The sequence below is a fragment of the Pollicipes pollicipes genome, unplaced genomic scaffold, assembly GCF_011947565.3.
Source record: "Pollicipes pollicipes isolate AB1234 unplaced genomic scaffold, Ppol_2.1 Scaffold_7261;HRSCAF=8764_pilon_pilon_pilon, whole genome shotgun sequence".
NCBI classification, from domain to species: domain Eukaryota; kingdom Metazoa; phylum Arthropoda; class Thecostraca; order Pollicipedomorpha; family Pollicipedidae; genus Pollicipes; species Pollicipes pollicipes.
Window position 1 is genome coordinate 44,597,759 of NW_023597054.1, and position 26,362 is coordinate 44,624,120.

Consider the following 26,362-nt stretch of genomic DNA (forward strand, 5'->3'; position numbering starts at 1 on the left):
GCAGTATCTTTCAGGACGTGAGTGACGGGGAGCGGTGCCACCACCTAGGGCTTCGCAAACGCTAAGCCAGTTGAACCTATTCAAACAGCTTGAATGACCAGAAAATAATCTGTCGACCTCTGGATCACCGGTACCGTCACAGTTAACGTCATTAGTCTTAACTTGCTTCCAGGAAACCAGGTTTTTAAAAGAAATCCAGAATTTGACACTCCGAGCCTTGTACGCGGCCTAATGCTTCGTGTACGCAAAACCATCCACTTCGGCCACCTTGGTGCCCACGGACTGTGTCAAACCACGCGAGATCGAGTGGTCACATCGTCACGTGGGGTCAATGTCCGATGCACAACACCTTCTGGAATAACTATGCTAGGAGCCCGACAGGGACCATACACCTTAGTTTGGGCAGCATAAAAAGGTGAAAATGTGCGTGGAAGTATGATGAGTTAGCGACATTTAATATACCGGGAGATACTGTTTAAACGACGTTGCAATGCTTAGTAACGATAACTGTACACGGTCCCCAATACCACGAGCTGAGCTCCCCCCTCCCCCACCTCCCGAGTGCGCTTAAGGCCCACCATGCAGTCAGCTCTTCGCGAGTCGGTCAGTAAAGAACGCAAAGGGGCAGGCTAGATCCTCAGAGACGCTCTTAACCTCCAATTTTTAGCGAAGCGCGCATATCTCCACATGGGTTGACATGGGCTGACACTCTCCGCGCTTCCTGTCTCGAGCCACGAATGATCATATGCACGATAGAGGCGACGCGAAATCATTGCGCCACCGATCGCGAGCCTGCAAAAACAAATCAGGCGGTGAACACTGCACTACTTATAAGCTTCGAGTTTACTCCATGACGTACCTGATGGGAGGCGTGGACGCCGTAAGGCTAGTAATTTCGCCGGTATTACAGGCAATCAAGAGTGTGTGTGTGGGGGGGGGGGGGCAAAGCAAACTTTCTCAGTGACTCGCGAGGAAACACCTGAACGGTGCAAGCACATAATCGTGATTGTGTCATATATTAGACAGCCAACCGTGACCAACGGCGCACTGTTGGTTACCTCGCTGCGGAGCTGATGACCACCAGTGAGGTGGCGTTTGTACTCACCTGACCGCGACGCCCACTCACGAACGTTTCCATTAACTAAAAATCCCCAAAACAGCCCTCATAGGTTTAATAGCGCGAGCCATTGTCTCCACTCCTCCAGACCGCCAATCCACCAGAGTTCTGATCGTTCCGCAATCAGGTCCCGTAGCACCAGCATGTATATATTGTATCCGGCTGATCCCCACACACGGTGGCGCGGCCACCGACCACATCTTTACGCCAAACGTCGCCACATGCCACAGTGTAAACGCGGCGCAACAAAAAGCGTCCCAGTGTGAATTAAATTTCTTCACGAGAGCATTAGCGTTAAGCAAATATCATGAGCTGCAGTCTCCTCGGAGGCGAAGACAGCGCCCCTAGCGGCCAGCGGCGCAAAATGTCGCCGGGTCGGCGTCGGCGTGCGGTCAAAGCTCCGTCTTGGCGGCGGTGGGTGGCGCGCGCATGTGCGCCACCAACGCCTCCGTAGTCCGCTCCCCTGTGTAGTCAGACACAAACTTGCCGTGTCGGAAGTGTTTCAGCGTCGGGAAGCCGCGCACGTCGAACCTGGCGAGAGCGAGGCGGCTCAGGTCGGGGTGAGAGCGAGGCGGCACAGGTCGAGGTGAGAGCGAGGCGGCTCAGGTCGTGGTGAGAGCGAGGCGGCTCAGGTCGGGGTAAGAGCGAGGCGGCCCAGGTCGTGGCGACGCCAGGCCGGCCCGGCCGGTCTGCTATTCCATCATTCGGGTTCAGTGCGTGTGTCTTACAAGAACTGCAGAAATACGCCTGCCCGCCTTTGTGACCAATTTTTTTCTCGAGTAGGCAGATCATACAGAGCACAATGTTACACAGCACATTGTGTAACATTGCGCTTGTATTCATATTGGCTTCAGTCTCGACTTCGAATAAAAAACAAGGCACAAAATTAACTGTATTTCGGCAGAAATGTCCCCTTACGCTGAGCGCAATTGTTGAAATATGTTATGTTCGAAGGCGTATTTATTAAAATCTAAATCGAATGAGCTAAAGGTTTCAACACTTAACTTCACCTGAAAGGTGCAAGCCTGCCTAACTGAAGTGAATTTTCGACTTATTGTATTTCACTCGAATTTGGGACTCGTTTTTGGGAATTTGGGACTCGTTAGTAGTGTGCCGTGTCATATTAATTAAGACACACGGTCTCAGAGGGGGCGTCACCGATAAACAGAGCTCAGCACACCAGCATTAATAACATGACGAGAGAGACATCACGTACTTTGGTTTTTGGACACGTCCGCGACCTTACCGTCACAATGAACACAGCCGGCGGCGAGACAGACAGCTGCCGCTGCCGCCGGCTCCGGCCACAGACGCCTGCCGCCGCTGCCGCCGGCTCCGGCCACAAACGTCTGCCGCCGCTGCGCTGATCCGCAACAGAGCCTGCCCGCCACAGACGCGGCTCCGGCCAAGACGTCTGCCGCCGTGCCGCCGGATCCGGCCACAGACGCCTGCCACCGCTGCGCCGCTCCGGCACAGCGCCTGCCGCGCTGCCGCGGCTCGGCGACAGGCGCCTGCTGCCGCTGCCGCCGGCTCCGGCCACAGGCGCCTGCCGCCGCTGCCGCCGGCTCCGGCCACAGACGCCTGCTGCCGCTGCCACCGGCTCCGGCCACAGACGTCTGCTGCCGCTGCCGCCGGCTCCGGCCACAGACGCCTGCCGCAGCTGTCGCCGGCTCCGGCCCTCACCTGTTGTGCAGGCCCCGCTGCACGGTAGCGTCCACCGTTGCCAGCACGCCGGGCACGCCGGCCTCGGCCAGCTTGGCCGCCGCCTCCGCGTACGCCGGCTTCATGCGCTTGCAGTGGCCGCACCCTGCGGGGAGCGGACGCCGGCTGGGTGAGCACCGGCCGGCGGCGCACGGAACACCAGGGACGGCAGGACGAGCGGCCCGCCCCTGGCCAGAGGCCGACGGCGCCAGAACAGGCCGGACACGCGTGCGATGGCGCTGTAGACTCTGCCTGGACTCAATCTAAACCGTTTGTGAAGCCGGCAATGTTCTCAGTGTGTCCCTTATGGGGAGACATCAAAGGCAGAGGCGGGCTTTGACGTCACTACAGCATCTGAAATGACGCCGCTCGGGCTGGTCCGCACCCATCTCCCTCCCCCACTGCCATGCACTCGGTCCTCCTCCGCCCAAAGGCTTTGGATCCACCCCAACTGCCCTCACCCCCCCCCCCCCCCCCACCCTGCACCGCACCGCACTCCCCACGTCTCGCCCCCTCACGTACACGGCGCGTAGAACATGACTAGCATGTTGTCGGCCTGTCTCGCGGTCGCGTCGAAGCTGTCGTCGGTGAGGTGCCGCAGCCGCTCGGCGCCCGGCAGCCCTCCCCACTCCTCCTCGGGCGCCGGCGCCGGCGGCGACGCCGACAGCGGGTTACTCGGGTCCCGCATGAACTTGATAAAGTCCGTCTTCTGCGGGGCGCGGCGGAGGTGTGCGTCAGAGCGGAGACGTCGAGTCAGATCGGGGACGCAGGTGGATGAAGATTCGGGCGGGACTCGGTAGTGGCTGGCACGCCTTGATTTGCACTTAAACCCACCAACGAGTCGATGCTTTTAACTCGACCACGCACAGTGCACGCGATTTGAAGAATATGGCACATGTTAAGCCGATCACATTGACGCGACATAGTCATCTAACTGCAGACTTGGCTACGCTGACGGTCCGCCAGAAAACAATCATCCCACTGGACACCCACCGTCCGCCCGCCCTCGTACGCCTTGGCGGTTTTGTAGTAGTTGTAGTACTTGAGGGTGGGGTAGCCCTTGACGTCGTTGGCGTTGCAGATGCCCGTCTCGACAGTGCAGTCGACGGCGGCGAACTCCACCTGGGGACAGCACGGCGAGCCTTGAGGAGAGGGGCCCGGCTGACACGGCCGGGATGCGCCGCCAGGAGCTGGTGTTCATCAACGGTCCAGTGTGGGTGGATCCCGGGAATCTCCACGAAGTCGAAACCAGACAAAAACCGCGAATAAACATCACCCACGTTCTAGACGAGCCGAATGACGCACATTCACAGGCAAAACACGGCCAGTTACCACAACCCAGACGCCTCGCTGACAGCCAGCGGCCCCGCCTGGGACGTCACAAACACGGCGACACACAGCAGCGCACGCGCCGCCGGGCGTGACGACCGCCCCCACCTTGGGATCGTCGGTGAACTCGGCCGCCGCTGCCTGAAACTCGGGCTTGGCCTTCTTGCAGTGACCGCACCACGGCGCATAGAACATGACGAGCACGTGCTTCTTCTTCTTGAGGAAGGCCTTGAACGACTCCTCGGTCAGGTGGTGCACGTCGGAGGCCTCCTCGGCCCAGGCCTTCTCGGGCGGAGGCGGTGGCGGCGGCTCCTGCGGGTCCGCCATGAACTCCAAGATCTTGTCCTTGTCGCGCACGCTCACGTCGAACGCGAACTCGCCGTCGCGGAAGTACTTGACGGTCGGGTAGCCTTTGATGTCGAAGCGGCCGCCGATCGCCTGCAACACCGCCCGACGGTCAGCACTGGCCGGGGCGGCCGCCGACCCGCCTGCAACACCGCCCGACGGTCAGCACTAGCCGGCGCGGCGCCGGCGCACGGACCCGGGCCGGCCGCCGATCGCCTGCAACACCGCCCGACGGTCAGCACTGGCCGGCGCGACGCCGGCGCACGGACCCGGGCCGGCCGCCGACCCGCCTGCCGGGACCACCGAACACGCGCTGAGGTTCGCTGCGCTGGCTGACATAGGACCTAATGCCCAGGCTTGGACACACAAGAGCGAGCTTCATCCACCAGATTGCTACAGATAATCAACTGTTACGGTTGCCGCGCCTTGCTTCATGCTGACCGCGGGCTCAGATCACGCCCGAAAGTTCGCCACCGCTGATCCCCGCCGCAACTGATCATGCTCCATGACTGCCGCGAAGGTTTCTCGCAGCGAGCACGCCCTGTCGCATGTCTTTTGATAGGCGTTCCTCGGGCGCCTATCGGACACAATCGCAGCCCATCATGTACTCGCCAAAGTCGGGCCGGGGCGGGACAGGGAGAGGGAGAGTGGGAGGGATGGCTTGCCTTCTCCTCCGTGGCGTCGACGGCAGCCAGCACGCCTCCGCCGGCCTTCTGTTTCAGCGCGGTGGCCGCCTCCTGGTACTGCGGCTTCATGCGCTTACAGTGGCCGCACCAGGGCGCATAAAACATCACCAGCACCGATGGGTGGCCCTGAGAAGGGAGACGGGCACGGTAATGACAATGACCCGCCTCCCCAGGAACTTGTAACATTAATTTACACATGCAACTACATTTACGGCTAAAAGAGAACCTTACGTCAGAGTCCAAATGAACATGTTCAGAACGGCAGCGTCAAGCGGTACAAGGACGGATAACAAAACACTCGGTCATTCCTGCATTCTTAAAGTGACAAGCTTCCAATCACCTAGTCAATACTCAGTACCACCCCGCTGGTTCGTAGCGATCTGCTCCCGCGGCTCGGTCTCAGAGCACGTCCAGTCCGGAGCACGGCCGTCAGGCGACCGGGGACGCCTCACGAGATCGGACACCGGTCTAGACGCGCCAGTCACTCAGGAGCGACAGGTGACGCCCTCACGAGATGTCGTGAGCCGAGCGCCTTCGGGACTCATGCCGGCCAACTGTCCAGCGGCGCGGCGGCGAACATCCCGCCCGGCGCCCGGCCGCCTACCTTGAGATACTCGTCGAAAGTGGCGTCGGTGAGGTGGACCACGTCGCTCGGCGTATCAGCCCAGGCCTCCTCCTTGGGCTTGGGCGCCGCCTGACCCGGGCTTTCCATGAATTTGACCAGGCCGTCCTTGGTGTACTCGCCGTCGTACGTGTACTTGACGTTGCCCCTCCTGTGGGAGCCGGCCAGTCAGCCAGGTCGACAGGGGCGCGACGGCCGACACATGCGCGACAGCAAATCATACTTCACCAGAGCCAATTACACCACGACACTGCACCGGAACCAGCAACACCACACATCACCGGAGCCAACTACACCACCACAATACACTGGAGCGAACTGCACCACACTGCACACGAGCGAAATACACCATCACACTGCACCGAAGCTAAATACACTACAACAGCGCGCAGTAGTAGAGCGCATTCGATGGAGGGAAATTCAATGAAAGAATAATTTTTTCTCCGATAATCATCCACGGAGATTCTGCATTTACGTTCGGCAGGTCCGAAAATGATCCCCCAGCTCTGACTCCGTACGCGATGCACAGCCAACGGCCATAACTAAGCATAACGAAAAAAGATTCTGTCTTGACCATGCTCCGAGAATTACCTTGGATTTTCCCTCGGCACGAATCATTATGTGCGACCATTGTCTGTATTGGCAATGCCGAACGCCATCTCCAGGAATTTTCCAACATTCCGGATAATTATTTGAGATTATCGCCAACCGAACGCGCCCCAAGTCTACCATACAGCGCGACAAATACACATTCCCCAGTGAAATACCCCGAGCGCATTAGATCACGCTATTCGCACCTTTCGTTGCGTCCGGCGCTGCAGTTCCGAGGCGCATTGAGCCAGGTGGGAGCTCTCTTCGGCCCTGGTCGGACCACCTGACGGGTTGCTCGGGTGCCCCACCAGCCGCGCGGCACCCCGACCCACCAGCGGCGTGGCCGACAGATACACTCACACGAAGTACAGCAGCGTGGGAAAGCCGGTGATGTTGTAGCGCGTGCGGACACCGTAGTTGTCCGGCTGATTGACGTCGATAGCGGCCATGACGTGATGCTGCTCCTTCACTTCGGTAGCCGCCGACGCGTACTCCGGCTTGATCCGTTTGCAGAAGCCACACCAAGGCGCGTAAAACATCACCAACACCCGGTCCTCCTTCTTCAACAGCTGCGCCATCGCCTGCGGGACAGCCAGCGCTCTGGTTCGTGAAATCGGTTGTTGGGGTCACCTGGTGATAGTCGCTCCCGCAGTAACATTACAGCCGGCAACAACATAATCGCTCCCCCAACAACATAGTTTCGAATGGTGTAGCCTGCGCCACACCATCCGAAATTGTGGATATTAAGTGGACACGGCCCAGTGGCAGTCGAGGAGAAGGCAAGCGGCCGAGACCCATCTGCGCCGAATGCAGCGCAATGACCAGCGGACCAGATGACGCGCGAGAACAGTACAGCTCTAATGGTTCACATATCAAAGCCTACAAGGTGCTACATGACCAAGCACGTCCAACCTCTCGAAGCATCGGAAAACATGCCGATTACGTAGACTCAAGCGCCTCTGGTTACGATCGTGGCGATCCACGAACGCAGACTTAAAATCACGCGTACAGTATGCATGTAATCTACTGAACACTCTTAGTGAGGACCACGCGTCTAAACGAACGGCAGCTCTAAAATAATGTAATCATCACACGCTCGGCAGCCATGCCCTCCCTGAAAAGTCGGTCCCATCCAGGGGCACACCTGGGCGTTGCTGAGGTGGACCACGTCCTCGGCCGTGGCGTCCTCCTCCCAGGGCAGGTCGCCAGCCGGGTCGCGCATGAAGTTCACCATCGACGTCAGCGTCAGCTTGCGGTCGTAGTCCTTGTGGAAGGCGCCGTCCTTGTAGTGCTTGAGCACGCTCGGCTCCGGCGCCACCTTATACTTCTTGCAGATCTTGCGGCCATCACTGCGGCGCGCGGAGCGGAGGGGTCAGGGGCGGCGAGGTGGCGAGGGATGCTCGGGTGACGCGGTGCGGCGCCTGCGGCGCAGCGGAATGCACTTCACACACGGTCTGAGCCAGGGGGAAGCTTGCCAGCCCTCTCCAGTTGCTTGAGCGATAAGAAACGAAGTTGTTAAAGGTCATACTGGCTTAATATACATGATACAGGTCAGAGGAATGGTGTGTCAATTATATCTTTGCGACCTGATAAAAACACTAGCACTTGTCTTAGCATACAAACAAAAGATGACTCCTTTGACAGGGCTACGTGATGGTTATTCCAGGCACAACCTGCATCATGAGTTCAACCAAAAGTTTCGGCATATGCTCCATGATGAGCAGAATGGAATGTAACAGGTCTTGCACGATTGGGTAAAGTTGGGCAGACCTCCGCCAGCACCATACATCACCTTCGGACGAGCCCGCCCCCCCCCCCCCTCTCCCCCCAAGGCCGGCACGCACCCGCTGCAGTCGATGTAGACGACGGATCCGACGCCGCGCACCTGCTCAGCCGTCAGGCTCACCACGCGCTTCAGCTCCTTGTTGATGTTGCCATTCTTGACAAACAAGCACAGCACGTTTGGCGTGGTCTTCAGCAGCTTCTTGAACTCCTTTGGGTCGTGGATGTCGATCACTGCGCTCGTCTTCCGCGAAGTTTGGCGGCTGGACGGCAGTAGGCAGGCCGCCTGCAGGGCGCACAACTGTCACCACACTGTCTGGGGGTGTCCATGGAGCTCAAGGCTGAGAGGACCAATATCTCACCTGAACAAGGCTTTTGGAATGACGACTGAGTAAGATCATGTCCACCCTGTGATAGTCCCAGGAAGGTAAAAGATAAAAAACCAACTCACCAGTATGAATAGAGTCACCAGGGCCTTGCTGGATGTCCACATTCTTCTCATGCTTATCTGTGCTCTGGTGTGTGAAAAAGATGCCAGGGCTCACTGCATTGAGATGGTTACTGCAAGATGACAGAAAATTTGTATATCAAAGCTGATCAATGCAGGCAATATAACAACTCACAAGGAGAGATAACAATGCTTCTCATTTAGTGGTTATTTACTGCTACTGCAAAATAGGTGAAAATATAATGATACACAATATACACTTGAAAAATCACATGAGATATTGAAGCAAGTACTTCCACATCAATAGTGTAATTCCATCAAAACAAGCTTTGATGGACACATTTTCCCTGTGTAAGAAGCCTTCACTTTTACAGACACAACATTTATTGGTGAGACATCCCTGGGTGCAACCAAGCACACACCATCACATATTAATGGCATGATATTTTGAGTTGTTTATACCTCAGAAAGCTTGCATGAAGAAAACCCCAGCCCAAATGCACTTTTCTGAAAAAAAACATGCTTTGATCAGTCCTAAATTATACATTTCAACCAAAATTTGCATGACAATCCTGGGAGCATATTAAAGCTCACATATGACTAAAACAAATAAAATCAAAGCATGACATCCTTACTTAAAGGTTACATATATCCATTAATGCAGCTTCATCTGTCCTCCAAGCTGCTGCCTTCCAAATGACCCATGATGGGATAGGTGGGTTTGATTTTCTTCTGTGATCACTATTTGCTCCTGGCTTTGATGGCCTGCAGCTGGTAATTGCAGCAGCTCCCAGTAAGATAAGGTCAGATATTGGGGCAGACCATGCAGGGTCCTGAAAAATTTGCCTTTTGCCACCTACTGTGCTGTTGAACTGGAATTTTATGATTGGATGAATGGAGCAGGGTTTGTGTAATGAGAGCCACTTAGCATGTCTGTTCCTACAAATCCATCCAATCAAAAGTCTTGGGCTGAATTTTAAAAATGCATCCTCCTGATAAATCTAAGGCCTATATTAAAGAGCAGCTTAAAATCTATTTTCAAGACAACCCAAATTTTCCACCATGCATAGTCATCCTGGGTGGCACCAAACAACTTCAAAACTGGCAAAGTCATAGTTTTCTTTTTGGATTGCTTCAACAGTACATGATGCAGAAATGGTCAATTGACTGTGGCACATTCATCATCAATGGAGATTCAAGTCTCTTTATATAGGTACCTATTGAAATGCTAAGCCTGTATGTATTGACAGGTAACATGGACTATGAGTCATTTGCAACTTACATTCATGCACTGGGGAAGCTTGTTTTTTATGCATTGTAAATACAATGAAACAAGGGGGACAAGACAAAGCAGCTTACATAACAAGCACTGCCAAGCATAGGGACTCATTCCAAAAATGTATTCAACAAAAAAGCTGACAGGTACAAAACCTTAAAAAGGAAATAAAATTGTGCATGAAAGCCATGTTAAGAGGCTTTCACATAGTGATCAGCAGATAGGGGAAGCACACCCATCCAGCCTAGCCAGTAAGCAACCAAGGATGAAGAAGTGCAGAATGGCAAAGCATGTGTCATGTGATTATGGAATGGTCTACAACTGACAATATAATAACCTTACCTCTTGCTTGCACACTGCCAAATGTAATGAGTAAATAACAGGAGGCAGTGGCAGCAATAGGAAATATGCACATCTGCACCAGTAAGCCCAAAGTTCAGCCACCCCTGACCTCAGCCTCTGTCTAATGGACACGCCGTGCTCAAAAAGCCGGTTTTTCAGGTTCTGGCTGTACACGCATGCAATTGTGAAGTATGCCGCTCAAAATGCATCCATCGTCGGGTCATTGCACATGACACACAAATGCAGCCCTTATCCGTACCTCAACAACTCATCGCGTTCAAGATCAAGACAACCCCGCAAATATCTTTATATATTCGAATGTTTTGGTATACCTCCGCGTCCATCCAGTTCACCGCCACTCACCATAACGTGACTCAAGCCCAGCTCAAATCCTCGACTTTTACATGGTATTGGGCACGCTCATGATCTCTTAAAGTGACGTTACAAAGTTACAAAACATGCGTCAAATATAAAAGTTTGAAATGTTCTAATCTTTTATGTATTTTTTTAATTTGAAAAAACTTATTTTTTCTTCCCTGCAAAAAATAAGCGTATATTTGTATTAAAATAAACATATTCGTAGTAGTAAGCGTCACAGGACAAACGGTGACGTTGATTTATTTTGTCTACAGACGCGTCGCAAACGCCCCATTCAAGGTAAACTACTGTTTGTTGTAACGCGTCATAGGTTCACGGAATTCTTTGTGGGCGATATTTCGCGTGAGGTCCTGAACATTATCCAGTGTCTGCTAGAGAATATTAGGTAAGGATCTTGATGTCGTTCAGGCTTGCCACAGTGTATGATTCATGTACATAAGCCAACGAGCAAGGCATGAATCGAAATATTGGCGATGGGAAAATTCTGGGTATGGGTGCCCCATTATAGTTCACCTCCCTCCAGTGTCGCCTGGCGGGCGTAGGTTTCAAGGAGAATTTCTATCCCTATCGCAATATCGTAAGGTGAGAAGCATGACTAGTATGTAAATGTCTATGGAACTTTTAGCATGCTTGCAATGTACCTAGGTAAGCAGCAGATGCTTGGGGCTCTCGGTGCGCAGTCTCCCTTTGTCCTGAGGCTGCTGTGGAAATGCTAAATGAAGATATCCAGTAAAAAAAAGTTTGTACAATGGTGCAGAATGCTGAATTCATATTGGTGGTGCATTTGTGAAGTTATGATGTGAAATAGTCTGATAATTCAGTTGTAGGGTAAAAACTAGGTCATTCTTTTACACTAGCTCATATTTTTGCCTCTGTCTATGTCTTACAACAAATTCATGGTGATATGTAAAAAAGAAGCTTTCATAGCACTATTTTTATGTTATCCTTCAATTTTCCAGATAGTTTTATTAAAAAGTATTCATAGCACTGTTTGGGTGTTTATCCTTCTATTTTCCAGAAAGTTTTCTTACTGACAAGTGTTCATGAACATGATCTGTGAATTTGAAAAGAATGTATCACAGGAATATTATTACACTCTGTTCATGTATGCCATAAGTACATAACCTTTATAACAAAGAATGTTTTATGTCCAGAGTTGCATATGCAGCATGTTTTTGCTATTTTTCAAATGTCTGGTGGGCAGCTAAGGGAATTATATGCCTATGAGGCAAATTAAATTGGTTTGCAGGTTCAGGTACCTGTGTGTTCTTAGACAAAGTTACTTGTTTTTTTTAGTATAGAATCAAAGTAGTGATAAATAATTTAGTTGAATTAGAGAAGTGGCTGTGGGCAGTGACTGCTATAACATATTTCAGTTGTAAAGTCAACACCTTGCCTAATTCACTCTGCAGGACTGTTGTGTTACCTGATCTCATATGGTTTTAGCTCACACAAAAAGATGGTTGCAGGTATGCAATGCTCTACTCCAGATTCATCTTCTGCTTCAGCCTCCTGATTTTGGATTAATGTTGGATTAGGTTTTTTGTCTTGTGTTTCCTTTGTACAAAATTGCAGTTTTAAGCTGTATGTGTGCAAGGCTTGGAGCCACTTGCTTTAGTCTGTGGTTTGTTTTGAAAAATATGGAGCTACAGGTTTTTACTTTGGCCTCACAGTCCCATGCCTGGTAGCCACTGACTAGGTCTGACTTCAGCTTGTCATTGTCTTGGGTTCTGATAAGGGTTCAAAGCTGGATACCTTTCTTCATCATCATGCCTGTTGTGTGAAGCCAAGATGTAGGGAGAAGTGGAAGAATTTGATAAAAGGAACAGCAGAAGGCATGACACAAGTCAGGACTGTTGCCACTACGAACCATCAAAATCCACCCAAATAATGTGCCAGGAAGTGGGCACTAGACACAACTATGCAGCAGAGTCCACACTCCATACATTAATGTGTCCATCAGAAGCTGGCAGAAGTAAGAAAAAAACAGTTAATGGCATATGCCACCAGGCAGAAGACAAATGTTCAGGACCTACATTCTCTACTCTGAGCTCTCACAGGCTTCAAGTTGACTTTTGTCATGCTAATGAAATGAGAGATGTTGGGTAAATGCCCTTTGTTTCAATGAAAGCAGGCTTCATCAAAAGTTGCATATAGCCTAGTTTTACACAACTTAAACAGGGTGTCACCACCTGTCAGTACAAAGTGCATAGCGACTCGCCCCTGGTGTAGTCGGTGGTCACATATATAAGCCATACAGTAACATGACTGGATCACCCACAAAACTTTGTAGAAAGTCGATGTTAAGATTTAATTCACGCCTCCCTGCTAGGATGAGAGACAGGCGACGCCGTGTAGCCTCAGTAGCTTAGTGCGTCGTAAAAAATTATCATTGCGGTTGGTGCGCCGTGAAACATCAATAAACAACAAGTCCCAATTACGACGTAGATGCAGTGCACTGCCGCAGCCTGTCTGGTAAACAGTCCTTGGCTTCAATAGACAGGCATTTGGACGAGTTTTTATCAATTACACCGACCCATGGCCGCCGGGAAATTTGATTTGCATTACGCGCCGTGTCCTTACACTTTATGTGACTGCGATTGTTGAAAAGATTTTATCTGAACCTTTTGGAATGGATAGATTTATGGGGTAAGAGCTCATGCTAACCAGTGCTTGTCGTGTGAGCCCTGACCACTACCATCCGATGGTACAATTCCAGGTCTACGGTATAATTAGGCGGCGAAAGTGTAGCATGCGTCAATGATCCGTTCGGTCCGTCCTTCCCTCTGACGTCACCGGGCCATTGGCACGGTCGCTGCCTCCGGCCGCAGACCATGTCTGTCAAGGGCAAATAGCGAACGCCTGAAGCGAATTCAAATGCACTCCGCAACGGGTTGGTGGATCGGAAGGCAGGCGTTCTAACCAACTGATGACGAAAGTTTACCATCCATCTAATTAATGGTAGAGTTTGTCCATTTAGCTCATACGGAATAGCTGTGACTAAAGGTGTACTGTGATGGTACAAGTATCGCACCGACAGCCGCGGATATGTGTTTGCCCTCTTTCCGATTCGCCGCTATTGCGTTTCGTGCACGAACACGGGGGCTGCCAAAAAAGTGCAATGAATGTCCCCGGGCCTTGTGAAAGGTTGAGGGCGACTGCACGACATGCCAGGAGGTTTTGGTAAAAGCTGGGGTTGGCATACCGCCTCCCCCCCCCCCCCTCCCCCATCAGGGCGACGGGTGAAATCATATGCCCGCCTGCTCTATTGCGAAATAGTAATAGCATATCTCATCTTTTGGTTTTGGTGCATGCGTTACGTCACCAATTATGAATAGTTCATTTTTCCGTTTCAGGAATGGATTGCTAACTCCAGGTCTGGTCCACACAACAACGACAACGGTCTACAAACCGCTATCATGTGGATGCCAACTCACGTGCAGCTGACTGTGCAGAGAGCAAAGGGACTTCTGGTGAAGGGCAAAAATGGTCAGTTCAAACAGTGTGTTTTAGTTGGAAATAACGAATTGCATCCAGTCTTTGTCGTTCGGCGCAACCGATGCGAGCTTTCAGCATGCAAGCATGTCGCTGATCAGTATCTAAATGCTAATCTTTAATGAACCGTACGCTCACTTTCGATGTATTTCGTCCTGGAAGAGTACATTTTCAGGCACACAGGCTCCAGTCATTAGAAATTTCCTTGATATTGCATGACCTGCACCACGGCGTGAGCAGAGCACGCGCGGCAGTGCCGATTACTCACCGCGGCCGGCCGTCTTAATCGGAGGCGTGTGATCAGTTGGCCGGGCGAACGGGAGCCGAGCTGGGGGCGCCATGTAACGGCACGCCGGCACGAGTGCGCCGCGCAGCTGCCACGCCGCCATCTGCCACCCGGCGGAGAACGTCAGCGGCGGCTGTCACGCGCCACGCCGGGCCGTCGGACGGCGTGATTACGTGACGGGGCTTGGACGGGGCTACGTGTGGCCTCTTGCTGTGCCACGGACAGAAAAGCTCGCTCCCTGCGTAACATCGTGCAGATGGGTCTGTTTATGATGGTCGCGGTCATTGTTCCTCAAGCGGACAGGCATCTGTCGATTCGCGCCGCTCCAGACCTCGGGTCACCACCGCGGTCAGTGGGTCTGCCCGGCCGGTGTGGTGGTCTCGGGTCGGCTGCAGGGAGCCCGCTCCCCCGACAGCGCCCCCTCTCAGATGTGGTCCTCCGAAATCCGGCCTTCGCTGTGCCCACGCTTCTCTGTGGCCGAGGTCATGCCGTGGAATGTGACGGGTTGGAGATCGGCTGTTGTGTTCCCGGCAGAGCGCCGGAGACTGGCTGCTTCGAAGCGTCCTTGAAGTCCCCAGCCACAGTCATGCGCTGTTCCTGCCGATGGTGTCTTGTAACTGATTCTTCCTCTCCGCCCGTTGTCGACTCCCTGATGCAGAATCCGATGGGTAATGCACGGTCCTGATGTCACCGCCTTCACTGTGTCGCCTGGCCGTCACTGCGTCGGCTGGCCGTCACTATGTCGGCTGACTGGTGTCCCGGGACGGTGGCGGGCCGGCGGCGTCCGCTCCCCGTAACGCTCGCGGGCGTGGAGGCGGGCGGAGCGTCGCTCACCCTATCTGGATGCCGCAGGCACCAACGACTGCTTCGTCGTCATCAGCCTGGGCAAGGAGAAGTACCAGACGTCCGTCAAGGAGAAGGCGCCGCCGAACGTCGAGTGGTGCGAGGAGTGCGAACTGTGAGTTCCGCAGCTTATCACCATTCACGGCCGTCGGTCAGCCGAGCTGGGGCCAGCCAAGGCGCGGTCAGCGTCTCACCTGTAAATCCAGCTGGTTAATCCAGCATCTTGACTGTAAATCCAGCCCGCTCTTCCAACTTATGATGCGTTGCCGACAGACGCTACACATGACCCACGTTTGCGAGTTGTTTTGAATTAGTTTTCACGACACCCTTTTCGTCTGCCGGTCGCTGTAAAGGCATTTGCGTAGTGTTCTGAGCAGTTTCATGCTAGATACACCAGGTCGTCAGCCGCATCATTAACATACGTGTCCGAGTTGTAGCAGCTAATTCCTTAGATTTGGCTGTTAGTGACGTCCCATGTAATGTTGGGTCCTCGTGCTTCATCGGGCATTGTTCAAACCCACATGGAAACTTAAATATTCATTTCTTCCGAATTTGTTCTCGAATTTTGCTGCCATGGAAGGTTGTTATATGCAGCTGTTTTGTTAGGTTCTAACAAAGTATCAAAAATATATATAGAAGTCTCAATTTTCAAATTCAGCGAGCGAGGATGTGACACTGATCAGACGCTGTCGGCCATGGTGCAATTTTCAGGACGATCCCGAGCCAGGGCAACACGGCCGAGATCAAGCTGCAGGTGCTGCACCGCAACTTCCTGGGCGTGGACGAGTTTCTCGGACTCACCACCATACCGCTGTCGGACTTCGACGTGTACGAGCGCCCCAAAAACAGGTGATAGACCGTCGACCGAGCGAGTGGGGAGGGAGGGAGGCAGAAAGGGACCAGTGTCGGCTGAGTGCCCGTGGAAGGGAAGGGGAGGCAGCCAGGTTAATTCTGGCTTTCAGGCATATGCTTCCAGTCAGTAGTTAGCAGTTTTTTTCGGATGTTTTTTGTACGGCCATCAACTCTGGGTATTATATTTTACTTGACTGTGCTCCCACATGCTGGCTCCTTATGTACAATGTATATACTGCATATTAGATATGTATAGTATGATTATTCGCCTTCATGTCCGCGCCCCGGTCTCCTCGTCCCGAAGCTCGCCGCGGCCGTCCGCTCCGCTGCCGCCACCGCCGCTCCGCCGCCGCCACCGCCGCCACCGCCGCCGTCCGCTGACGAGCCGTCCCGCTCCCGGCAGGTCGTACAAGCTGCACAGCAAGCCGGACAAGAAGGACACCAAGGAGCGCGGCGAGCTGGAGGTGCGGCTGGGCTTCACGGTGAAGGCGGCCTCGGCCAGCACGACCGACCTGCACCAGGGCGAGAAGCTGCGTGGCTCGCTCGTCAGCCTGCCCAAGGTCACCGGCGCGCTCGGCGGCAGCCTGGCCAGCCTCAACCAGAAGAAGAAGTCCATCAAGAAGCTGGCCGCCTCCGTCGGTGAGCGGTGGGAATGGGCACGTTCGTCATGGTCCATCTACCCAGGTCACGGAGGACACGCGCAGAGAACTTACCCGGAGGACTCGCCGGGTGGCGTTTTGCGTAATGTATCGCATCAAATCAGCCGATAGATGTCGTTGAATCGTTGTATGTCGCTGTGGATGCGGCCGCCCTGACACTACTGATCTGGAGCCGGTGTGGCCTTGCGCTACAGAGGACCGACACCGGCGTGCCTTGTGCGGATGCGTCCGCGTACTCTCCCCGGCTGCGGTCACCTGGACAGCTGATGCGGTCGCGGCCTGGGCCTGTCGAAATGTCGGACGTGTTCTGGAAGACCTCGATTATACGTGACGTCTCGCAGATCTTCGTCAGGCGACAGGGACTTGACGTGTTCTGGTCGGCCGCGGCAAACAAAAACATGTATAACCTCATTACCCTTAGGAGATCATAACATCCGACAGCGCGCCGCCAGCAGTTCACAACACACAACGTCTGTGACCTCCTCTCGACTGATGCCGTCCGCCCCCGCCCCGCCAGGTCACAAGGTGGCCAAGCTGCCGACGAGCCGGCGGCGCGGTTCGTGGTCCCGCAGCGCTGGCGGCTCTGAGGCCGGCTCCGAGGCAGGCAGCGACCTCGGCTGGGATGACTCGGCCTCCATCAACGCCGAGCCGGGCGTCATTAGCGAGGGCGAGGAGGACGAGTTCGGGGTGAGTCAAACTGAGTCTGAGTCAGAGAACAAGATCGGGGTAGGTCAGTGGACGAAATGGGGGTGGGTCAGAGGGCGAGATTAAAGTGGTTCAGAGGGAGAGTTAGGGTTGGTTTAGATGGCGAGATTGGGTGGTTCAGAGGGAGAGTTCAGGGTGGTTCAGAAGGCGAGATTGGGGTGGTTCAGAGAGAGAGAGAGAGAGAGAGAGAGAGAGAGAGAGAGAGAGAGAGAGAGAGAGAGAGAGAGAGAGAGAGACGAGACAGAGACGAGAGAGACAGAGACAGAGACAGAGACAGAGACAGAGACAGAGACAGAGACAGAGACAGAGACAGAGACAGAGACAGAGACAGAGACAGGACGAGACAGAGACAGAGACAGAGAGGACGAGACCAGAGACAGAGACAGAGACAGAGACAGAGACAGAGACAGAGACAGACAGAGAGAGGTGGTTCAGAGGGCGAGTTCGGGTGAGTTAGGAGGAGTTCAGAGTATAGAGTAGTGACGTGGTGGATGGGTTCAGAGGGTGGTGACGAGTTGGGCCGTATGGGACGGATGCTGTGGGATTTGGACGAACTCTGGGTGGGTAGGCCGAGTTTGGGATGGGCAAGACAAGCTCAGAGTAGGCTGGAAGGGTTCGGTGTGATCAGGATTGGTTTCGCGTGGGCAGAGCGAATTTGAGACCCGTTTTTTGTCAGTTTGGACCTGGTACTGCGATTTTCTGCCTTGCCGGGCAAGTCGAGTCGTCCGCGGATGGGGATTGGGGCGGCCGCGGCTGCCGGCCGTCGCCATGCGGTCGTGACTGAGTTGCCTGCTGTTCCAGTTTGACGACCACCACGGCCGGAAGCCGGTGACGCCCGATCTGCACGGGTCGTACGACCACAAGCGTCTCCAGCGAGGTGGGTCGGACGGTGAAGCAGACTGTCACACCGCTGTGTAGCCGGCACTCTCCCTCCTCAGCTGACCGGAGCCCCAGCAAATCACCGCTGATGTATAACATTATTGCGCTCATACACACCCTAAGCTATAGGTTTATATCATTGCCCCCCCCCCCCCCAAAGAAAAGAAGAAATCGTTTACCGGTAAACTAACATCAGGACTTTGGTGTTCTTTGTGCCTGTGGTTTCCACGCGCCCTGCTTAAATTTCACAGGGTTTGGCTCTGACTCAGCCTGGTTGATCTGCACTATCTGTATCTGGTGTTGTCTGTAGTCCCATGACCTGCCGACCGTCTTGTTCTGACTGACATCACTATGGTCTGGGACGAGCTGACACCCGTGCCTGTCCACCCCGCAGCCGCGCACGTGGACGAGACGCCGCTGTCGTCTCTCTCCAGCTCCGTGCAGTCCGGTCTGAGCGACGCACCGGCCGCGCCGCCGCTGGCTGCCATCTCTGAGCGGCCGGCCGAACCTGAACCTCGCCCCGCCGCCGCCGCTGCTGCCGCGCTTGTACCAACTCCAGCTCCCAACCCCTTCGGAACCCCGGAACGTAAGTACTCCACTGTAGGATTGCATGAATTGTATGTGTTTGGTCGTTTTATGTGTGGTTGAGTAGTTGTGGGTCGTTCACTCAACATGCCACCGCGCGACCTGGCATTGCACCACGGCCTGACCGGGGAGCGCAGGGTTGTGGACCGAGACACCTAAGCACCTAAGGCGATGGAGAAGTCTTATTCAGATCGTGGCAACAGTGCTGAAGCCGTGGCTGGGTCTGTTGAACACGCTGGGGGGTTGTGACGGCGCCTGCCCTGCCGCAGCGGAGCGCGCGGTGTCGGCGCGGCTGGGCAGCGCCCGCTCGTCCGGCCACCGACGCCCCTCGGCTGAGGTCAGCGGCGCGACACCGCCGCCGCTGCCCCGGTCGCAGCCGCCACCGCCGCAGCCGACCCAGCCGGAGCTGCCGTCGCCGCCGCAGACTCAGTCGGAGCCGCCGCCGCCGCCGCTGCCCCGGTCGCAACCGCCGCAGCCGCCGCCGCCGCAGTCGTCGCAGTCGCCGCCGCCGCAGCCGCAGCCGCAGCCGCAGCCGCCAGTGCCGGCGCCGCGTGCCGAGCCGGCCAACCCCTTCGACGAGCCAGAGGGGAGCAACCCGTTCCTGGAGCCGGAGGACATGGACCAGGAGCAGGAGGAGGCGGCGGCCGCGGCCGCGGCGCCGGAGGCCAAGGAGTCTCCCCGCGACAAGCCGCGTAAGGAGAGCTCCAGCAAGAAGGATAAGCTGGAGAAGATGATGTCGCCGCTGAAGAAGACGCCGCACATCTTCCGCCAGCTCACCTCGAAGAAGGAGAAGGACTCGCTGGAGGCTTTGGAGAAGGACGCCGCGGGTGACGACATGCCACGTGAGTCTGCCCGCTTCTTCTGCCCGCATCCATCGAATCAGAGGTCAGTCTGTCTTCGCGGGGGCTCTGCTTCATGTCATTGTCCATGTCACTGACAGTGTAACCTGTCTCGTCCATCTCGTTAAGTACAACGGCGCAAGGCGTCGGCGATCACCAACAGCTCGCTATACGCTGCCCACCCTGCCGTGCCGTGTCTGTCTCAGCGTGTTCCGCGCACCGGCGCGTCTCACTGGCGCCGACTGACGCTCCGATGTGGGCCCGGCAGCGAGCCCCACGGTGTCGCTGCTGCCGCTGTCGGACGGCCGCGAGAGGCGTGTGGTGGAGGGCGGCAACGAGCGCGGCCCGGCCTCGGCCGAGCCGTCCCGGCTGTCGCGCGACACTCTTCGCGCCTTCGACGGCCGCTCGCGCGACAGCCTGATCGAGCAGGTGCTCGGTCTGCAGCAGGAGCTCAAGAAGGTCAAGGACGAACTGAAGAAGTCCAAGGCGCAGGTGGGTCGCGTCCGGCAGTGTCGAAGGAGCTCTTGCGTGGAGGCGCTGCTTGTCCTTCCCGTAAACGACCGAAAACATCACTATCCTAAGTAACGGCGTGCTTTCCCTGTCTCACGCCGTGTCCACCCTACTGTGTTTGGCCAGGCGTACATGTACTAGGTGTACATTTTAGGCAGGCGTACGGTATGGCACGGTACGGTGTCCCGAGCGAGCTTGGTACGGCGCCAGTCCGTGCCGACGGCGGTCCGACCTCATCTGGCTATGTGCCGCTCTGCAGACATCGGATCTGGACGAGTACCTGGACACGCTGCTGCTGCGCGTCATGGAGGCGCAACCGGACCTGCTGCAGAACCCGCTGCGCACGGCAGCTGGTGTGAAGTACGCCGGCCGGGCCTGCTGAGCCGGGAGGAGATGACACACGGTACGGACCGCTGGGGAGGGCACGGGGTCAGGTACGGACCGCTGGGAGGGTACGGGGACAGGTACGGACCGCTGGGAGGGTACGGGGACAGGTACGGACCGCTGGGAGGGCACGGGGTCAGATGCGGACCGTTGGGAGGGTACGGGGACAGGTACGGACCGCTGGGAGGGTACGGGGACAGGTACGGACCGCTAGAAGGGCACGGGGTGAGGCATGGACCGCTGGGAGGGCACGGGGTCAGGTGCGGGCCGTTGGGAAGGGCATTTGGTCAGGTTTGGACCGCTGGGGAGGGCATTTGGTCAGGTATGGACCGCTGGGGAGGGCGCGGGATCAGGTGCGGACCGATGGGGAAGGCACGTGATCAGGTACGGACCGCTGGGGAGGGCATCTGGCCAGGTATGGACCGCTGAGGAAGGCACGGGATCAGGTGTGTACCGCTGGGAGCGCGCGGCGTCAGGTGGGCACCATGGTGGGCTGACGGTGCCTCGCCCTGTGTTTCAGCCGACGGCGAGGGTTCGGTGGGCTGCGCGTCCGCCGGTGTACCATCCTCCCATCTGAGGCTCGGCGGGTGACGGCCGCGCGACAGCTCACACGACTGGCGGCGGCCTCGTGCCACTCAGCTGGTGGTTAGGATGGAGATCTTGGTATCATGCAGCGAACAGTCTGGATCAGTAACTTGGTGTCTGAATCTTGAGAGACGCGTACCGCGAAAAATCCCGCCTTCAATTGTAGCCGGTGTTGTAGTATTTCAGCCAGGTGTGAGACGGTGGGAAGTCTTGCCAGGATGTCCATCCCGGTGCTCCTGCAGCTCCAACTGAGGGTCCTCTTAGTCCGCGCGGCTGCGCCCGGTAGTTTGTGTCCGACCGACGGTGGCGGTAATGCCACATTGCGCATTCGTATGGTCTTCCCAGTAAGGGTTTGGTCAGACTGCTCAATGTCACCTGAGTCACTTACATGTCAATGGCGTCTTTCGCGGTACTGCTCTTCCAGGTGAACGAGTTGTTGTTTCTAGCCACGCACGGAACTTCAAGTGGTGGCCGACCTCGCGGTGGGCTTCGGCTTTGGTAAGACGCGCGGGCGGTGCGAAGTGATCCGTACCCGGGCAGCTACGCCGGAATGGGGAACTGGCCCGATGTTGGCCAGGAGGGGCGTTCGGCGTGTTGCGAGTGGGTATGTTGCGGTACATTATTATCAGAGCTGTCGCCCACTTACGCGCAGTACTTACAAGCTCATCCATATGCGCGTGAAAGCTATGCATTTATATGGCACGTTACGGAATGTTGGGCTCATGTCGCGGCGTTTGCCTGCCTGGTCCGGCGGAGCTCGTCAGCCAGCGCTGCGGGGTCGGGCGACGCTGCCCTGCGGTGTGCAGTTGGTGCACCGGGCGCCGTCTCGTGTCCAAACCGTGGGCTGTGCAAAGTTTTCCAGGCTGCGTGCTCGTCCGTCCGTGTCTTCCATCCGGGCCGGCTGTGTGGGCGGCGGCGGGCCGCCCTGCGTCGCGAGTGCCCTGGCAGGCACTCGCGTGGAGACGGGACGGCTGGAGCGAGTGCGCAGGCCGCTGCGGCCTTCGCGGCGTCGTGACCGTTCTTTCCTCGCACGTTGCTTACTCTGGCGCTCACACCACAACAGTAATACGCATGTGATACTGTGAGGCCAACGGTCTGAATGACCATATACCTGTTGCGGTCGCGTGCAAGGCGTCCCTGTCCCATCAAATGGCCCGTACTCGTGGTCTGGCTATGCTCGTATTTTGCGCTCGGTTACATGCCACACGGCGCCCTGTATTAACCGGCTTGGTAGCGCTATATTCCGTCACACTGTCGTCTGTTACCCTGGGGTCCTGTTTAAGCGTTGGCGCGGCGCCGGGGCGGTGGACGTTTGGCCGGCACGTGGCCGCGCACCTGGGACGGCGGCGGCGGACGCGGGGACCACCGTCTGTGGCGGTCGCGGCGTCTGTCGCCGCGTACCGGCTATGCTGGCGGGCCGGACGGACGGCTGCTGCCGCCGCCCGCCGCCGGGCCTGGTGTCACTGCTGGCCCGTGGGGCCGGGGCGGCTGGGGCTTCGTATTGCGTTGGCCGGCGTGAGAGGGGGGGGGGGGGGGGGGGAGGGCTATGGCCGCTTCTCATCGGCGCGCTGTTCGGTGCGGCTGGCCAGTCGGCTCACGTACTTACGTAGATGCTATCGACAGTAGTGCCAAACGAACCACGTACACATGCGCTCGACTTTTTTAGCCAGCTTTAATGTTATTGTTATGGCGTCAGAAGTTTTGCACTGGAATCTGTATTATCTTGCAGTGTTATTTATTTGTTTCGTCACGCCGTATCTCGGTGCACTGGTGATGGGGATAGCTGGAAAGCTTGTCATTTTGACGAAATCGCTCTGCAATCTGCCCAGCTATTGATCTTCGCGAGATAGCTGATTTACCTAGCCGACCGGATTCGAACCGTAAAGATACGCCAGACTTCAGATGTTCCAGCCGTCCAAAAGCTGTACGAAACTGCTATGTAAAACACCTGGTCGTCTTCCTGCGATTGTGTCATAATTTTTGGAAGGAATTTATGTAGTGAACGGTAGCCCTGCCCTGGAGGTGAAGTATTGCCGGACGATTGCATGTCTTCACCCAGACATCAGAGGCGTGGCCATCTCGGTCTGGTGCGGTGGGTAAATCGTATTTAGGCTGCATTGCAAGATTATTTTGTTTAGTTGTGTAGCGTTCAGATACTTTATTGCACGTCAATGCCAAATCCATAGCTCGCTAAATAAAGTTCAAAATGCATTCGTCTCTTCCGCTGTGCGGTGCCTGAGGTGATTTGTGCAGATCGCCATCGGCTGCGGTCGTCCCGAGGCGCGCTGGTCCGTGGCTACGTGCTGGTCTCCTAAGATTGGCCATGCGCCGACCATTGCCGGCCACGTGCAACACGGGTACGGCCGCAACACGTGCTAACTCAGCCAGACAGGCTTCTGTCGCATGGATGGTTGACACGCCGCCACAGCTGGCAGGTAACTCATCAGCTGGGTTATCCGGAGCAGAAAGCCTGCAAACGCCGCAACTTTCCACAATTGGCCCTATGTGACGGCGCAGTCGAAGATTCCGAAAGCCCAAATTCCTATTATTGCCACTTTACCACAAAATTCGAAAAGGTCGGGAAAATTTGTGATTGCGAAATTTAATATTTGGGTGCCACAACGTATGTGATCAATGCTTCTGCACTTGGGGGGGGGGGGGGGGGATTGTGGTTGGGCAGCCGCACGAATGCTGAAGTGGAGCACTTCGCGTTTTTTCTTCCCTTACCAAATTGGTTTCGGGCATCAATCTGAAGGCCAGATTAGAAGCGTCCGCCAGGAATTGAACACGAATACTCGTATGCCCACGGTAGCGTGCGCTGTACTCAATTATCGCTGTCGGTGCCGAAAACATTTGACATGTGGACATGCAAGCACGTCCATACGCCAGTGCGCGTCAGGACAGGGCGGTATCGTACCGGGACGGGACAGGAGACGGGCAGAGGTGACTCACGCGCGCCGAGGTGACGGCGGTGACGGCGGCGGAGCCACACCTGCTCCCTGCTGAGAGCTGCTCGGCTGCTGCTAACGGCTCCAGCCGCAGCGCCGGCTCCGCAGCGACGCCTACACAGCTTCCCTGCTGCTGCGCGTCTTCGCGTCTCCTCCTTCCCTGCCGCCGCGCGTCTCTGCGTATCTCCTCCCTTCCCTACTGCTGCGTGTCTTCTGCCTGACGGGGAACTGCTGCTGCGCGGACCGGCAGCGCGCGCAGCCAGCGCCCGGCATACCGACAGAAGCCGGTGCCGACACCAGAGTCGTGCGGGGTACGCCCGGTGGAAAAATACCGGACCAGGCGCTCAGCAAAAGGTCACATAACGCTCCTGAATCGACAGACACAGAGACAGGCGCCCCCGTCGACACTAAAAATAGTACTACAGACGTCACACCCCACCTGTTGTCCGCATGGCGCGCACGTTTTCGACCCCTTCCAGTACCGTCCCAGGAGATGCCCCGCTGGTCACTCGCAGGGACGATACCAGGAGGCACGGTCGGGACATGCGTCCCTCAATGAGAGGTCCAGTTGAAGACGGCTCCCAAATAATCAGAAACGCTAGATTAGACACGTTTGGCTCAATTGGCCGTTGACCGTTGCCTCCTCTGGTCAGCCCAGCTGAGCGCGCCACTGGACAAACGGTAGGGCCGGGCGAGGGTCCGGCGCGAGATATGCGCTCGGGTTGACATTTCCCTCACCGCCGCGGGCGCTGACTTTAATCTCTCTCGGTGAGGGGAGCGAGCTGTCCTCCTGCCAGTCGGTCTTCAGGTGCGGCCGGGGCGGCTGGACGGGTCCGTGCGGTCCGACTCTACGCACGAGGTACAGCCCGGCCGCCGTCAGCCTCTGCGCCACCTCTGAGCGGCTCAGTCCGGAGACATGTCCACCTCTACCATGTACGAGTTCCTAGTGAAGAAGGACCAGCAGCTGACACTCAACTTCGTCAACCACTGCCGCATCGCCTGCGTCTCCGTCTGCCTGCTGCTGTTCGTCTGCACCTGCGCCTTCTACCTGGGTCCGCTCTGCAACTCGCACTGGGCGCCGCTGCGCTCCACCCCCGTCCAGTGGAGGTCCCCCGCGCTGTCCGCCGGCCGCGCCACGTGGGCCCGCTCGGCCGAGCTCGCCGCACGGCCGCCAGGCCACCTCCGGTCGGCGGAGGACGCCGCGCGCCGGGTGTCCGTGGAGCCGGCGGCAGACATCAGCTCCTCGCCGGTATCATCGAAGCTGGACGCGACAGACGACTGCACCTCGCCGGCCATCTTCTGGTCGGCGATCGCCGGGTACACGCTGGGCGTGCTGGCCGCGCTCGGCCTGCTGGTGCGCGCCGTCTGCGGCATGCGCCGCCAGCACCGGCGCGCCAGCGTCGTGCTGCGCCTGATGCGCGCCGCGCGCGCCGGCTGCAGCGCCATCCCAGAGCCCGAGCTGCACCAGCTGATCGAGTCGGCCGACCCTAGCGCAGGCACGCCGCGCCATCGGCCGCAGCGGGCCCGTCAGCTACGGCACCGCCCAGCGGTTAGGCCAGGTGTGACGTCATCACAGCAGGAGTGGTGTCATCACAGCCGGCCACACTGCTGCGGCCCGACCCAGCAGCCGGGTCAAATATGACGTTACTGCAGCCGGCCGTTCGGCCTGGATAAGCGCCACGTCACTGCAGCCGGCCCGCGCGGTCAGTGTGACGTGCGTGACGTCTTCACGTGAGCACTAGTGACCCGTACCACCGTCGGACGTCGCCGAATAGCCTGGCCGTGGTGCATGCGGGAGCGCCGGGACGCTGGCCGGCCTGCTCCGCCGGGCAGCGTGCTGTTCCGGGCGCGGGAGATGTCTATAGCAGAGGAAGCCGCGGCGGCAGACTGCGGGGCGGCGTGCGGCGGGCCCGGGCCACGCGGGGCTCGCCCATCCGCGGCGTCCCCAGGGCCGAGACTGTGAGGGGGGCGGCGAGACGTCACCTTGCGTGTGGCTGGCGCCGGTGGCTGGAGTGTTGCCGCCGGCCGGGGGACAAGGCACTTGTGGACCGCCTGCGAGTGTTGCGCTGCATTGCGTGTGTGTTACGTCGCATTGCGTTGAGTTGTGCTGGGATGTGATGCGTATTGCACACCGAGCGCGGCTGGTGCGGTGACGGCTGGGTTTTAACTTGAGCT

The 26,362-nt window shown here is 56.6% G+C and overlaps 3 protein-coding genes across 7 annotated transcripts; 2 read left to right on the plus strand and 1 right to left on the minus strand.

Annotated features, from left to right (window-relative positions):
* Window positions 1-1,248: 1,248 nt before the first annotated feature.
* On the minus strand, window positions 1,249-10,630 carry LOC119112710 (protein disulfide-isomerase A5). Of its 5 annotated transcripts, none has more exons than XM_037236984.1 (13): window positions 10,572-10,608; window positions 9,084-9,128; window positions 8,625-8,734; window positions 8,236-8,459; window positions 7,536-7,740; window positions 6,752-6,972; window positions 5,783-5,951; window positions 5,158-5,304; window positions 4,256-4,585; window positions 3,812-3,940; window positions 3,341-3,527; window positions 2,801-2,924; window positions 1,249-1,648 (listed from the first exon to the last, which is right to left on the minus strand). In XM_037236984.1, exons 3-13 carry the CDS (start codon window positions 8,673-8,675, stop codon window positions 1,510-1,512), a joined length of 1,926 nt encoding a protein of 641 aa, XP_037092879.1. In that variant the 5' UTR covers window positions 8,676-8,734; window positions 9,084-9,128; window positions 10,572-10,608; the 3' UTR covers window positions 1,249-1,509. The 5 variants fall into 5 exon arrangements, with proteins under 5 accessions (XP_037092879.1, XP_037092881.1, XP_037092883.1 ...); XM_037236986.1 differs by having other exon boundaries at window positions 10,499-10,592; XM_037236988.1 differs by lacking the exon at window positions 9,084-9,128 and having other exon boundaries at window positions 10,603-10,630.
* Window positions 10,631-14,036: 3,406 nt separating this feature from the next.
* LOC119111502 (rab11 family-interacting protein 5) lies at window positions 14,037-18,375 on the plus strand. Its single transcript, XM_037235319.1, has 6 exons — window positions 14,037-14,106; window positions 15,251-15,356; window positions 15,953-16,090; window positions 16,497-16,732; window positions 17,270-17,439; window positions 18,259-18,375. The coding sequence occupies exons 1-6, from the start codon at window positions 14,037-14,039 to the stop codon at window positions 18,373-18,375; spliced, it is 837 nt and encodes a 278-aa protein (XP_037091214.1).
* Window positions 18,376-19,436: 1,061 nt separating this feature from the next.
* Window positions 19,437-20,678, plus strand: LOC119112912 (uncharacterized). Its single transcript, XM_037237218.1, has 3 exons — window positions 19,437-19,763; window positions 20,029-20,252; window positions 20,530-20,678. Exons 1-3 carry the CDS (start codon window positions 19,538-19,540, stop codon window positions 20,650-20,652), a joined length of 573 nt encoding a protein of 190 aa, XP_037093113.1. The 5' UTR covers window positions 19,437-19,537; the 3' UTR covers window positions 20,653-20,678.
* The last annotated feature ends 5,684 nt before the right edge of the window (window positions 20,679-26,362 follow it).